Genomic DNA, 14,787 nt, shown 5'->3' on the forward strand with positions numbered 1-14,787 from the left:
GGATTCTAGATGCATGAAGTAAACGCGGCTATACTACTATCACAAATTCACATTTTTACTGAACTAAAGAAATATTAAATAAAAGTACAAATAGACTGTTAAATTATTATTTCCTTAAAATGTACATCGTACGAGTTCTTTAAGGAAGGACAATAATGAAAATGGTCAAATTAGAGACGCAAAAATGGAAAAACAAATTTCGAAACATATTGTAAACAAATAAAACATGAGCTTGTTTCCTCTAAACGACGACATAATTACAATAATTCAGCTGCTTACAGTTGTGTGCAAAAGTTAGTTTGTTTTTGTTGTGTCTGCTCTTTCGTTGCTCACCACCAAAAAACGGATAAAACCACAAACCGAGACGGCAATTATCTCTGCTGGACAAAAAATTCCGTTGCCGACATGCGTCTCCCGCGGCTTTTCCTCACGCTGTTTGCCGTGTCGCGCCCGGACTTCCTGGCACGCGGCCCGATGATAACGAGCATAAAAGTGCATTAAAAGTTTAGTTTGCTCACAATTCAAAACGCATCGATCTCGGCACGCCGGCGTGAGCTCGATGGTCGACTCCCCGTCCACGGGGGGGCTGGGCGTGGCGTGGCGGCGTCACAGCGTGAGCAGAATAACATCATCGGGAGGATGGCGGCGTTCGTGTGTTTTTATATTTTTACGCTAGCAGATCTTATTCCTTTATTTTTAAGTTTAATTTCAGAGCAAATATGAAGGAACATTTTGAGATTTATTAAAACTCCCAAGGTTTCAAATTAAAATGTGGCTTGTTTTGTGTGCTTTTTGCTCAAATTCAAAAGCTTATGAATAAACCAGCGGCGAGGCTGAATCAGTTGTTTGTGTCGTCTTGACGGATTTAAAAAGAAGTTTGTCACGTGAACTTTTCAATGTCTCAAACTGATCGTTCAAAGGATGTAAAATCACAGACGGTGTGTTGAGCAATAGACGTTTTTGCTCGAGGAATAAATCCTACATCTTCAGCCGGGGAACATACCATTTATTTATTTATTTAATGTTTAATGTCAAAGGAATTATTCATAAAACAATTCTTGAGAGTTATAAGTGTGATTGAAATGTATTTATATAGAAGATGTATGTGGATGTATGTGGATGTATGTCTGTATGTCTATATATATATATATATATAAATAAATAAAAATCTTTGTTATTTTTCTTTATTTTATATTCATTTTCTGATTTATTTGATATTAATTTATGATAGGAATATATAAGCATGTTTTGCTTCTACCTATACCTTTTCAGTCTTTCTGTTTTGTATATTATATAGAATAATATTGTATTGTATTTGATTGACTGAATAAAAATACACACACGCATACAATGTTTAATATAATTGTGCGTGCGATGCAGCGCAAGCTAACGAAGACGTCCGGTCCTCAGGGTGCAGTGGTTGCGTACGAGCAGCAGGGGGCGTGCTGAAGGTGAGGAAAAGAAAAGAAGATGTGGAAGGTGTGTGCAGGCCTGAGAGGGTCCGATGAAGTGCGCTCGCCCCTGGAGGTCGGAGAGTTCTCACCGCACCGACCCAACAACACTCCTCCGGCGCCCGGATGTGGCGCTAACGCGAGCAAGCTAACGAATTTGAATGAGGTAGCTGAAAGCTGATGAACGTTACATCCCTTATCTCCCTAAAGATTGGGACGCTTCCCTTGAAGCTCTGCCAAGGACGCACTCGATAAAGAACGTCATTTTGAGGAGTCTGCCGATGTTTGATGGACGTCGACGCGGTTGCGTCCCGGCGTCTGGACGCGGCGACGACGTGACGCCGCACATCGCCGGGCGACGGTCGGTCCAAAAGGCAGTTGGAAAAAAATCCATGTAAGCTTTATAAGATCTTCTAAAAATATCCTGGGGCTAACGCACACATTTTGAGTTATTAAAATGAATATGTCCATTAGGGGGTCTTATCTTCCCGAGAGAGACCGCCGGCCCGGACTGACGAAGAGATATATATACTCTCATTTTCCTCTTCATTTTCCCGGTGTCAAGATCAATCATGCGCCATCCCCAACTCAAGGTGAAAGCCATCAAAGTGTCGCCCCCCCCCCCCACCCTGCCACCCCCCCTCCGTCGCCTGGTGATTCACAGGAGGCTCGGGGTCCCGGACACACAAACAGAAAGATGGCGTCAACAAGCGAGTCGTGGGGGGTTGGGGGGGGGACGACGACAAACAACCCACAATGTGCCCGGAGAGATTAATCTGCTTTTTACTGCCAGTCCTCAAGAGCGAGAAAAGAAGAAGAAGAAAAACGAACCCGACTCCCAGTCGTAAAAGAATTGGCTCATAAACACCGGCAGAAAGAGCCGAGATAAAGTCGGTCCAATCTACCAGATAAGATACGTGTGTGTGTGTGTATGTGTGTGTGTGTGTGTGTGTGTGTGTGTGTGTGTGTGGGGGGTAGCGGGGGGGACTTTGCTCGTAAGCCGTCGGCTGCAGAATCCTCAGGCGAGATGCCGAGAAGGTGGATGTTCCTCGCCGTCCTCTGGGCCGCCGCCGCCTCGGCTGCCGTCCTCGGGGCGCCGGTGGCGGCGGGCGCCCGGACGCCGTTGGTGCTGCTGATCTCCTTCGACGGATTCCGATGGGATTACGACCGCGGCGTGGACACGCCGAACCTGGACCGCATGGCGGAGGACGGGGTCAAGGCCCTGTACGTCACGCCCCCCTACCTCACGATCACCAGCCCCACGCACTTCACCCTCCTCACGGGTAAACGGCTCTTCTTGTTGCTGCGTGGAGCTTCGCTCGGATGGGAGGAAGGGAAGAAAACATGAATTAATTGTAATTGAATGTCCCAGCATGCAACAGCTTTATAGCTGAGGAGGGAAATGATGCGCCGCTCCCTTTTCTTATTTTGACTCTCAAAAAGAAGTTGAGGCGGTGGATCCCCCGCGTCGCTCTTTTATTAACGCGCTCTGAATAAATGGCGTGACGGCGACTTCCCGCTCTTTTTCCCCGCCGCAGGCCGCTACATCGAGCGCCACGGCGTGGTCCACAACATGTGGTTCAACACGACCACCGCGGAGAAGAAGCCGTACTACCAGACGCAGTTTGTGAACGAGTGGTGGGACAACGGCTCGCTGCCCATCTGGATCACCGCGCAGAGACAGGTACCAGGTGTGTGTGTGTAGAGTGTGTGTGTAGCGTGTGTGTAGAGTGTGTGTGTGTGTAGAGTGTGTGTGTGTGTGTGTGTGTGTAGAGTGTGTGTGTGTAGCGTATGTGTGTAGAGTGTGTGTGTGTGTAGAGTGTGTGTGTAGCGTATGTGTGTAGAGTGTGTGTGTGTAGAGTGTGTGTGTGTAGCGTGTGTGTGTAGAGTGTGTGTGTGTGTAGAGTGTGTGTGTGATTCTATGTGTATGTAAGTGTGTGTGTGAGTATGTGTGAATGTGTGTGTAGTGTGTGTGTACTGTGGGTGTGTGTTATGCAAATGACAGCTGCTGCTGGTTTGGTTTCTCTGCACGTTTCGAAACCTTTTGCCTGCTAATGTATTTTAAAAGTACGTTTATATATAAATGTGTGTGGGAGGTTAATGTCTCTCTCTCTCTTACACCCCCCCCCCTCCCCCTGAGGTTAATGTCTCTCTCTTACACCCCCCCCCTCCCCCTGAGGTTAATGTCTCTCTCTCTTACACCCCCCCCTGAGGTTAATGTCTCTCTCTTACACCCCCTGAGGTTAATGTCTCTCTCTTACATCCCCCTGAGGTTAATGTCTCTCTCTACACCCCCTGAGGTTAATGTCTCTCTCTCTTACACCCCCCCCCTCCCCCTGAGGTTAATGTCTCTCTCTCTTACACCCCCTGAGGTTAATGTCTCTCTCTTACACCCCCTGAGGTTAATGTCTCTCTCTCTTACACCCCCCCCCCCTCCAGGGCCTAAGAGCCGGCTCTCTCCACTTCCCCGGCACAGCCTCCAGTTACCAGGGCCAGGTTGCCATGGAGCGGGAGGTGGAGCCTCCGCTCTACAACTACAACAACGAGACGGCGTGGCGGGAGAACGCCGACAAGGTGATGGGCTGGTTCGCCGACCGGCGGCTGGACTTCGTGTCGCTGTATTTCGGCGAGCCGGACGGCGTGGGCCACCGCTACGGGCCCGACTCGCCGCAGCTGCGCGCCATGGTGCGCCAGGTGGACCGCACCGTGGGCTACATCCGGCGCGCGGCGGAGCGGCGCGGGCTGACGGAGCGCCTGAACATCGTGCTCACCGCCGACCACGGCATGAGCGCGGTGTACCGCGGCGGCCTGGCGGAGGAGATCACGCTGGCCGAGATCCCGGGCTTCTCCTTCGCCGACGTGGCCTTCCACCTGGTGGACTTCGGCCCCTCCGGGATGCTGCTGCCGAAGCCGGGCCGGCTGGAGGCGGTGTACGGCGCCCTGAAGGGGGCGCACCCGCACCTCCACGTGTTCCGCAAGGAGGAGATGCCGGAGCGCCTCCACTTCGCCCACAACGACCGCATCCTGCCCCTCGTGCTGTTGGCCGACGCCGGATACGTCATCAACGGGGTGCGTCTGACGGACAGGGGGCGGGACCTTCTCGCTCAGGGGGGCGGAACCCTCTCGCTCAGGGGGGCGGGACCTTCTCGCTCAGGGGGGCGCGACCTTCTCGCTCAGTGGGGCTCAGGGGGGCGGGACCTTCTCGTTCAGGGGGGCGCGACCTTCTCGTTCAGTGGGGCTCAGGGGGGGCGGGACCTTTTCGCTCAGAGCGGGCTGGACCTTCTCACTCGGGAAGCTCCAGTTTTCTTACTCAACTTTCAGAGAAATAGTCTAGGTTTAAAAGGCAGCATTTAAAAAAGCTAAAACTAAAATAATGTATGTTTGAGGAGGTTTTGGTGCAACAGAATTTAATTGAAAAACTAAACTGATGGTTAAAGAAATGCTTCAAATTAATTTAGAATATGCTTTTATTGTTGTATAGTTAGCGAGCCAAATATCTAGTGGAAGTAGCAATAGAAGAAGTTGTAGTAATAATAGTAATAATAGTAATAGTAGTAATAATAGTAATAGAAGTAGAGGCGACTGGGCCTAAGAGGCAGCAGCGATGACATCACCGATTTGGGGTTTTTCAACGTACTCGGGAGTCTGAGACCGCAGAGCGGCGAGCAGCAGCTGTTTTTATTCCAGATGCAAATCAGGAGCAACCGAAGCTCCGCCTCCAGGAGCTCCGCCTCCGGGACGTAATCAGTCCGAACGCTTCCAGCTCGACCTTCGACCTCCTCAAATTATGACGACGGTTAACTCATTATAAGGAAATCAAATGATAAACAACCTGCGCACGCCGCCGACTTCATTCACGTCTCGACCGCACCGCCGCCGGCAAGAAGAAACGGTGGAACCGGACAACCAGAACTCATTAGTACGGTTTCAGTCGAGCGTCCTCGAACGCTCCACGAAACCCGTCAAGCATCACAGGGGTTTTTTTACGCCGTTGCACGAAAACTTTGACCAGATTTCAAAGAATAAATAACAAAAAATCATGAAGTGAATTTTGAGGAGACTAATCAGTCGCGTGAATCTGCTGTCGAAGCGGAACACGTCGAGGTCGTCGGGCTCCATCAGGACTTCTTGGTTATCTCCCTTTATGGCCACTTCAACTCCTTTTAGTCTTGATCTCGGAGGGTAATCAGCGTGTCGGCGCTGTTGCGTAACATCTTCCTGATATTGATAGCTTATCGCTGGAGATTTTAAAAAAACGGAATGTTTACAGCAAAAATTATCTAAATTCTTTTTTTTTTACGTGTCGTGTTTATTATTTTTCAAATTCTTCGCCCGTCAGTGTTGATGGAAGCAACAAAGAGGTCGTCCGGTGGGGCGAGGAGGCCTCGTTCTCCTGGAGGACAGCGCCCTCTGCTGGCCGCGTGGCAGCATCACCCTCACGCCGTGCTTTGTGTCCCCCGCGCAGTATTTCCCCGTCCAGTTCCACAAGGGCGAGCACGGCTTTGACAACGGGGACATGGACATGAAGCCCTTCTTCAGGGCCGTGGGCCCGGCGTTCCGCAGGGGCCTGGAGGTGGGGCCCTTCGAGACGGTGCACATCTACGCGCTGATGTGCCACATCCTGGGCATCCGGCCGGAGGACAACGACGGACACCTGAACGCCACGTGGCACATGCTGGTGGCCGGCGCCCCGGCTGGGGGTGAGTTCACACCGAGTAACGAGAGCAACAGCTGCTCCTCCATCACCGGGTCACTCATCCATCACGGACCACTTCATCATGGACGGGTTACTGTCAGGGGCCCGAGGGGTCAGGGGCCCCCGCCTCAAAGAGAGCTGAGAGCAAAGGGATCACAAAAAGACAACAATGAGGCACAAAGACACACAAAGAGACACAAAATGACACAAAAAGACCTCAAAGAGTCACAAAACAAGTACGAAGAGACGTCAAATGACCTCAGAGAAACAAAATGACCAGAAAAGAAAACATATAACCTCAAAACAATATTATTAAGAGACGCAGAATGACCTGTCAATGACATTAAATGACTACAAAGGGACTTAAAACGTCCAGAATTCACACAAAATGACCAGAAAAATGCAAAAAGACGACAAATACAACCACAAATAAATCCATAGGACTTCAAGGAGACACATGATGACCTCAAAGAACACAAAATAACCTCAAATCAATAGGAGATGCATGGTGACCTCAAACAGACAATAGTTTATGACAATGTGACACAAAACAACAGAAACACACGGAATGGATTCAAAGACACACAAAATGACCTCGGAAACACATGACACAAAAAGACACACAATTACCACAAAATATGCACAAAACAACTGCAGAGAGAAACAAAAAGACTTCAAACATACACAAAACTATATTAAAAAGATCTCAAAGAGACACGAAACTACTCAAAAAGACTTAAAAGAGAAAACACACTTTTTTTTAAAGATCTCAGACACAAAAATCTCCTTCTAGAGACAACAAAGAGAGAGAAAACTACTTTAAAAGACCTTTAAAGGGACACACAACTATTTTAAAGCGACTTCAAAGAGACACACAACTACCTAAAATACCTCAAAGTGACACACAACTATTTTAAAACGACTTCAAAGACACAAAACTACCTGAAACACTTCAAATACACACACACATACTTTAAAAGACTTTAAAGAGACAAAAGTGACAGGGAGTATCTTTTCCCGCCCTTATAAAGAATGACTAGTTTTCTTATCACTTTATTTGATGAAACGTGACTCAGAAATAAAGAGTGTGTTGGGGACTACTTTCTGCCTCGGATGAAGCAGCGTGGCGCTGTGGTGTTTCTGTCGTTTTAAAGTAGTCATAGCGCCACCGTGTGGCGGCCGGACGCCACTGCTGCTGCGTTGTTGTCTCGGCTCCACCTCTCTGAGCTCTCGTTGACTGAACGTGTCCTCGGCTTCAGGAGGAGGCGCGCTGCCCGCCGTGTTCACCGGCGTGGCGGCGGCGGCCGGGATCCTCGCGCTGCTGTTCGTCGCCACGACGACCCACAAAATACTGCTGAGCAAACACCGGAACCACAGGTAGAGGCCGGAAACATGAAGAGTCTTTATCGACCGAGCGACGCGGAGAGAAACAACACACACACGACACCACATCGGTTCTGTTATTCTGATTTTAATGTGGTAATTGTATTCTTTATATATTTGTTCTAAGTATTAAAAACTAAAACAAAGAGTTTCTTTTGTTCGGTGTTCCAGGTCCAGAAGTTCAGAACCTCTTCCAGGAGAAGAAGAGGCAGAACAAACTTCCCTTTGATGTCACGGAGGAGAGAAGAAGAAATAAAAGCTGCTCTATTGTGACGATGAGCAACAGCTGCCTGGGGGGGGGACCCCAGAGCAGGAATTAAGTTGTACTTTTATTATAAGTTCAGAAACATAGAATCAGGGGTAATAATCAAATAAATAAAAATTACTCAACAGCTAATTTTGTGTGTATTTTGTTTAAACTTAGGATGTATGTATATTACTATTAGTGTGGTGTAATTAAATGTTTACTGATGAAGTATTAACTGCCTTTTTAACGAAGCCTTGAACACAACACGATCATAACATGCGAGACGTTGTTATTATTCATTTTTTTAAACACAAATAAGACGAAAGTCCGCCATAGAAAGCAATAAAACGAAGATAAATAACTTTATGAGTGTTTCCGGTTTTCTTTAAGGCTAAAGCCGCGTTAGTGAGGTCACGTAACCGTCTCTACTTTCACTAGGACGTGTGAATAACGCATTTTGATCGGAGGACGGTGGCCGCCAAGGACATAAAGAAGCGAACCGCTTTCTCAGTTGCCCGCCTCTCCTCCCGCAATGTCGTCAAGTTAAGCGCGGGAGAAAGAAACTTCCAGTTTTGATTTTCAAAATAGAACTATGCCTTTCGATTTTTTGGGAGTTTTTACCCCAAATACACCACCATCATATTTTAGTTAAATATGTGTGTGTATATATATATACACTACCGTTCAAAAGTTTGGGGTCACTTAGAAATGTCTTTATTTTTCAAAGAAAAGCACTGTTTTTTCAATAAAGATAACATTAATCAAAAATACACACTATACATTGTTAATGTGGTAAATGACTATTCTAGGTGGAAACGTCTGGTTTCTAATGAAATATCTCCAGAGGTGTATAGAGGCCCATTTCCATCAACTATCACTCCAGTGTTCTAATGGTACATTGTGTTTGCTAATCGCCTTAGAAGACTAATGTCTGATTAGAAAACCCTTGTTAGCACAGCTGAAAACAGTTATGCTGGTGATATAAGCTATACAACTGGCCTTCCTTTGAGCTTGAAGTTTGAAGAACAAAATTAATACTTCAAATATTAATCATTATTTCTAACCTTGTCAATATCTTGACTATATTTGCTATTCAATTTTCAATTCATTTGATAAATAAAAGTGAGTTTTCATGGAAGACACGAAATTGTCTGGATGACCCCAAACTTTTGAACGGTAGTGTATATATTCTCAAAATGTCTTCACATAGTTACTCTTGCAGAAGAAGAAGAAGAAGAAGAAGAAGAAGAAGAAGAAGAAGAAGAAGAAGAAGAAGAAGGAGAAGAAGAAGGAGGAGGAGGAGGAGAAGAAGGGAGGATGAAGAAGAAGGGAAAGGAGGAGTAAGATGAAAAAAGAAGAAAATAAAAAGATTAAATAAGGAAGAAAGGAAAATAAAAAAGAAGGAAGAAGAAGAAGGAGGAGGAGGAGGAAGAAGAAGAAGAAGAAGAATTGAGGAAGTAAAAAATCAAAGTCTATACTTCACTTATTTGTTCACGGTTGAGCTCGAACGAAGGGGGGCTTTTATTTTGAAGGCTCGTGTCCGCGGCCATCCGGTGCCGCGTGCCTGCGCCGCGCCGCCAGACGCGCCTTCCTCCTCTGGCTGATAAAGGATCGCGGCCCGGCAGCAGCAGTCATGGAGGAGCTGAGCGCCGTGGGGGAGCAGGTCTTTGACGCGGAATGCATCCTGAACAAGCGGCAGAAGAAGGTCAGAGCGCGAGGCGTCGAGCGGCGCGCGCAGCGCGGGGCCGTCGTCGGTTTATCGGGTTGTTGGTTTGTTTGCGTTGTTTTCCTCCTTCTAACTGCTTGTTGACGGACGTTTCTTCCGCTCCTCGGGGTGGAGGGGGGGTCTCTCGCTCGCTCTCTCTCTCTCTCTCTTTTCTTCCTTTTTTTTTCTCTTACAGGGAAAGTTGGAGTTTCTGGTGAAGTGGAGGGGGTGGTCGTCCAAGTAAGTACCCAACAACAACAACAACAACAACGTGTCGCTTGTTGCTTTGGGTCCATTTGTTTCAAACTGCTCGCCGATCCGTTATTTTGATTTCTTTCTTTTATTGATTTTTTCCGTCCAATCAGAGAAGTCCGACGCGATGACGTCACGTCGCGTTTTCCGGCCGCTACTTTGTTGCAAAATGTATCAGGTTTTTTTTAAGAAGCTTTTTTTTTTCCTTCCCTTTTGTTCATAACACGTTTACATCTGGGAAGCTAGCTCCGAAATACAAAGCACTTTGTTGTTGTTGTTGTTGTTTTACATCCCTAATGTAATCTAATAAAAGTTACATTTTAATATTATTCACCCGTATCGGTGTAAACAAGTTAGCTGTGTGGCCGATACGTCCACTTGACGAGCACTATTCAACATTTATTAACTTTCCATTGCGTTGCATAGTTCCTCACATAACACTTCTACTTAATATATATATAAATATACTTATTTAATGACGTTACTCCGCTCTCTTTCCCTTTTCTGTTCACATTGTTGCTGTAATCCACCCTCAATGCACACTGTTGGCTGCCAGCTCCACGGCTTCTGTTAGACCCACATCCTTTGTGTGTGTGTGTGTGGGTGGAGAGGGTGGGGGTTGATTATTTCAGTGCCGATCAGAATGGGCCTTTCACCAACAAGTGATGAGGAGGGAAGGGAAACAGGTCATTAAAATGCGTGGCGACCCAACGCCGGCTGCTCCGCTTAGTTCAGGAAGTTTAAACTCGTCCAAAGGATTTAAAAAGTAGTTCAAAGTATAAAGAAAACAAGCGGAGGAAACTAAGGTTATTTTAGTTATCTCTAAAAACACACCGTTTGTTGTTTTCATCACTTCCCTTAAATGTCGGAGGCTCTTCCTTCCTGAACTGAGGAAGAAGAGAAATAACTGAGAATCTGAAAAGTACCGCCAAGTCCTTATTTTAGCCGAGGAAATATTCCACTTTTATTTTGAAAGGGGGGAATCAAAACCGGCCTGTAGCCGTCGGATCATCTGTTGACGTGTAATATATTTGTTCAGAGGTGTTTAAGGGAATAACTCGCCCACAAAACGATGAAGAAGAGCTAAACAAAAACATTTTTAAAGTTTGTAAACTTCTTACGTGACAAAAATATAAATTATTTAGTCGTCTGCTTTACTTTTTACTTCCCAAACCATGAAATCTTTACTCAAATTAACACGTTTTTTTTACAGTTTTGATGTATTAAATGACACATAATTAACAAAGTTCTTCATTTCCATGGGAACAACCAGTTGAGAGGTGATTTATTTACCTATTTATTTATTTACGTGTTTACCTCTCCAGACACAACAGCTGGGAGCCTCAAGACAACATTCTGGACCCCCGGCTGCTCGCCGCCTTCAACAAGAAGTGAGTGGCGAGCTTTAAAAACACGGAAGAGGTGAAGACGGCGAGTTCTCATGAATCCACTTTTGTTTGTTTGTTTGTTTGTTTTGAAGAGAGCAAGAAAAGGAGCTCCTGATGCTGAAGAAAGGGAAGCGGCCAAGAGGACGACCGCGGAAAATCCTGGTGAGTAAAACTGATGGGAATGTTCTTCAAACTTTTATTTCGTCCGCGGCTTTTAAACTTTATCTGCGTTTTTATCTTTTAGGATAACGTGGCCGACGCCCAGAAGTCAGGCAGCTCTTCGTCCGGCTCCTCGTCGTCTGCCGACTCCTCCTCCTCGTGCTCCTCCTCTTCGTCCTCGTCGGATGACGACGAGGACGAAGAGGACGCCGCCGGCGGTAGTTGCGTCAAGCCGGCGCCGCCGGGACTCCGGACGCGAGACCTGCACCCAGTGCCCCAGAAGAAGGCGCAGATCGTCGTCGCCAAACCAGAGCCGCCGAAGAAGCGTAGCCGCAAACCGCCGTCGCCCGACGCCCAGGACTTCCAGCTCCTCAAGGAGCCCCGCAAGATCCTCAAGGCGCCCAAGGACTCCGATGTTCCCGGCGCCATCAAGAAGCCCGTTCACCCGGCGAGCTTCACCTTCATGGGCTTCCACCGGGGCTCGCCGAGGGACTCCGCGGCGGCCACCGGTCCCAGCCGGGCTCCTCTGGCTCAGGGAGGGGCCGTCAAGAACTCGGCGGGACCCGGCAGGTCGGTGCCGCCCGCCTCCCGGAGCGTCGGCGCGGGCAGACCGGCCGTCTCCGGCGGCACGAGTCTGGATTTGAAATCGGCCGCCAGTAAATCCAAAGGGGTGGCGGCGTTGACTTTGAACAGCCCTAAGCATCTCCACGGTACCGCTCGGCATCCTCCCGGCTCCCCCGCCGGGCCGCCGTCCACGCCGCAGAGGATACCCAATAATAAAGTGTCGCCGCCTAAAAGCGCCCCCGGCGCCCGGAGCCCCGGCGCCCAGCCGCTGAACCTCCAGAGCAAGCGGGCGCAGGGCGGCGACGCTCCCGGCAACGCGGCGGCGGCCCCGAGGAACGCGGGGCCGCCGAGGAAACCCGCCGTCTCGCAGAACCAGGAGTTTAATCCCGCCAAGAGTCCGCCGGCGCCCCCCGGGCGGCTCCAGACCAGGAAGAGCCAGCAGCCCTGCGCGGCAGACAACTTCAAAGAGGCGACCGAGATCCAGACCCCCAGGGTCCAGAACCAGCCGGAGAAGACCAGCGGCGTGCCGAAGCCGTCCGCCGAGGTTCAGGGGCGGCACGAGAGGTCGGGCGGTGGCGGCGGCGGCAAGAAAGCCAAAATGAACGACATGAGCACCGGCGAGGAGGAGAGCTGCTCCGACTCGGACCAGGACTCCCCGAACTACGTGGAGGAGGTGCCGCCGGTCGCCGCCCAGAACCAGAACCAGGACTGGAAGCCGACGCGGAGTCTCATCGAACACGTGTTCGTCACGGACGTCACCGCCAACCTGGTCACGGTCACGGTGAAGGAGTCGCCGACCAGCGTCGGATTCTTCAGCCTCCGCAACTACTGACGGGCCGGAGGGGCGCGGCTCTCCTTCTTCTGAAGACCCGGTTCAGGGTTGAAAGGAGGAAAGAAAGAGAGAGAACGAGAAGGACGAGAAGGACGTCAGGCGGCGATTGTGTTTTTTTATTTATTTTCGTGTCTACAAATTGTTCCGAGAAAACCGAAGAAAGAAAAAAAAAACGTTCCACGTGAAACTACCGGAATCCTGGAGATAAAAATAAGTTATTCCTCGATTTTTTTAAGTGTGGGAGGAGCTCCGGCGCCCGACGTCCACGGGAGGAGGCGTGTCTTCTTTCTACGGGCAGCAGACTATTTAGCTCTTTTCAATCACTAGCTAACGTCAACCAGTTTTTTAACTCTTTAGCATAGCGACGTTTCTCCTTTTTAACATTTCATAAGTTAGCTACCTCCTCTTACCTCCTGTTCTCAGTTTGCTGCATTTGTGTAATATTTTCTCGTGGGAAACCGTTTTCCCTCCAGGGTATCACTGTCGTTATGATTGTTTCTTATATATCTAGATATATATTTCTTTTATTTTTATGTATGTGTGTATATATATATACACATGTATGTGTGTATATATATAATATACTTTTACCCCGTGGCACGGAAATTAAGCTGCAATTCTTATATATGTATGTGTATATATATATAAAAGGAAGTTAAGCTGCAATTTTTTAAATGAAATTGCACCGGAAATTAAGCTGATAGATATATATAAAATTGCAGCTTAACCCCGTGACACGGAAATAAATTAAGCTGCAATTTGTGTGTGTATATATATAAATTGCAGCTTAATTTCCGTGTCACGGGGTTAAGGAAACAGCGGCGCTCCGTTATCGCCCCAAAGTTTCGTTCCGCGGCGGCGGTGTTTTATCGGCCTGGCGTTCGTCCAATCGGGCGGGGAGTCAGATTACGGTGTCTCTGCTCCGCCCCCAGTGTCTTCAGATAAGACTCAGCCTGAAGGTTGTTTGCTCTTCCTCCTCCGCGTCGGTCGGTCCTTCGTCTTCCCGGCTCTAATCTTCATGGACTTGTAATTAATATGAAGAAGAAGAAAAAACGTGCTCGCGTTGACGAAAACCCCGACCGGGCGCCATCGAGTCGGTCGCCGCCGGTGTTGAAACGCCACGTTTGGTTGTTTTGCTAAGATAAGACTCGGCCTGAAGGTTGTTGTTGTTGTTGTTGCTCCTCCTGCTCCGGGTCCGGACTAGTAATGAATATGGAGAAGAAAAAGATCGGGGGGGAGAAACGTGACATGAGGGAAGCCACCGGGTGTTATCGAGTCGGTTGCTGCACAATTGGTGGTTGTTGTTGTTGTTGTTGGGTTTAGGGGCTTCCCGGAAAAAATACTGAAAGATATCCGATGTAACGGGAAAAATAAGAAACCACAACAACGCTACTTCCTGTCCCTGGAGGGAAGTTTACGGCAACAAAGCGCTTGGACTGAACTCTCTCTCTCAAAACAAAGGTGTGAGTTCTCAGATTACAGGTGAACGGTTTCTTCCGGGCGCTCCGTCGTTAGCCGGTGGCGCCGTGGCGCCGCGCGGTCGTGTCGATGAACATTTAGTTTTTTACTCTTTTAAAAAAATAAAATTATTGTATGTTTTTCCTGAATTAAGAACAAACTTGGCATAAATGTTTTTGTTATTGTTGTTTTTTTACTAACCATCTCGATGAAATGTTGTTTTTCTTTACATCTATTTATTTCCACTGCAGCAGTGACCCTCGTGAGGTCGACGAATAAATAAGACGACCGTCCGTCTGACTCCTCGTGCTCGTTTGATTCTTCTTTTTATCTAATTGGTTGATCATCATCATAATACTTGAGTCACGGCCCGAGGTCGCCGTGACCTTTCATGTGCTTCATATGTTTAATTTGAGGCAGAGTTTTGGCCACGCAGCGCTTTATTGTTCATGTTTCACAAGATGAAGTAAAAGGGGGCGGGGCTTAAGATTCTGAGTCCCTCACAACAAATAAACCTTTTAGTGCTAATTATAAACAAATATACAAGTCAAAATGATGTTGGAACGTTAGTTTAAGTGTGTGTTTGTATGTATGTGTGTATATATATATATACAAACACACACACCCACACATATACATAAAAACAAACATG

General features: G+C 47.8%; 2 protein-coding genes across 2 annotated transcripts; both read left to right on the forward strand.

Annotated features, from left to right (window-relative positions):
* The first annotated feature begins 2,478 nt into the window (after positions 1-2,478).
* Positions 2,479-8,143, forward strand: LOC130188463 (ectonucleotide pyrophosphatase/phosphodiesterase family member 7-like). Its single transcript, XM_056406837.1, has 6 exons — positions 2,479-2,734; positions 2,990-3,135; positions 3,891-4,520; positions 5,917-6,151; positions 7,407-7,524; positions 7,702-8,143. The coding sequence occupies exons 1-6, from the start codon at positions 2,479-2,481 to the stop codon at positions 7,757-7,759; spliced, it is 1,443 nt and encodes a 480-aa protein (XP_056262812.1). The 3' UTR covers positions 7,760-8,143.
* Positions 8,144-9,276: 1,133 nt separating this feature from the next.
* Positions 9,277-14,440, forward strand: cbx2 (chromobox homolog 2 (Drosophila Pc class)). Its single transcript, XM_056406720.1, has 5 exons — positions 9,277-9,482; positions 9,679-9,722; positions 11,060-11,125; positions 11,215-11,284; positions 11,367-14,440. The coding sequence occupies exons 1-5, from the start codon at positions 9,411-9,413 to the stop codon at positions 12,675-12,677; spliced, it is 1,563 nt and encodes a 520-aa protein (XP_056262695.1). The 5' UTR covers positions 9,277-9,410; the 3' UTR covers positions 12,678-14,440.
* Positions 14,441-14,787: the final 347 nt, after the last annotated feature.

The sequence above is a fragment of the Pseudoliparis swirei genome, chromosome 23 (assembly GCF_029220125.1).
Source record: "Pseudoliparis swirei isolate HS2019 ecotype Mariana Trench chromosome 23, NWPU_hadal_v1, whole genome shotgun sequence".
NCBI classification, from domain to species: domain Eukaryota; kingdom Metazoa; phylum Chordata; class Actinopteri; order Perciformes; family Liparidae; genus Pseudoliparis; species Pseudoliparis swirei.

Bases quoted from the DNA above. Each gene is read 5' to 3' on its own strand.
- cbx2 (XM_056406720.1), top strand. From the start codon at position 9,411: ATGGAGGAGCTGAGCGCCGTGGGGGAGCAGGTCTTTGACGCGGAATGC. The intron at 9,483-9,678 runs GTCAGAGCGCGA...TTTCTCTTACAG, and splicing joins TGAACAAGCGGCAGAAGAAG to GGAAAGTTGGAGTTTCTGGT. The intron at 9,723-11,059 runs GTAAGTACCCAA...TTACCTCTCCAG, and splicing joins TGGAGGGGGTGGTCGTCCAA to ACACAACAGCTGGGAGCCTC.
- LOC130188463 (XM_056406837.1), top strand. From the start codon at position 2,479: ATGCCGAGAAGGTGGATGTTCCTCGCCGTCCTCTGGGCCGCCGCCGCC. The intron at 2,735-2,989 runs GTAAACGGCTCT...TCCCCGCCGCAG, and splicing joins GCACTTCACCCTCCTCACGG to GCCGCTACATCGAGCGCCAC. The intron at 3,136-3,890 runs GTACCAGGTGTG...CCCCCCCTCCAG, and splicing joins GGATCACCGCGCAGAGACAG to GGCCTAAGAGCCGGCTCTCT.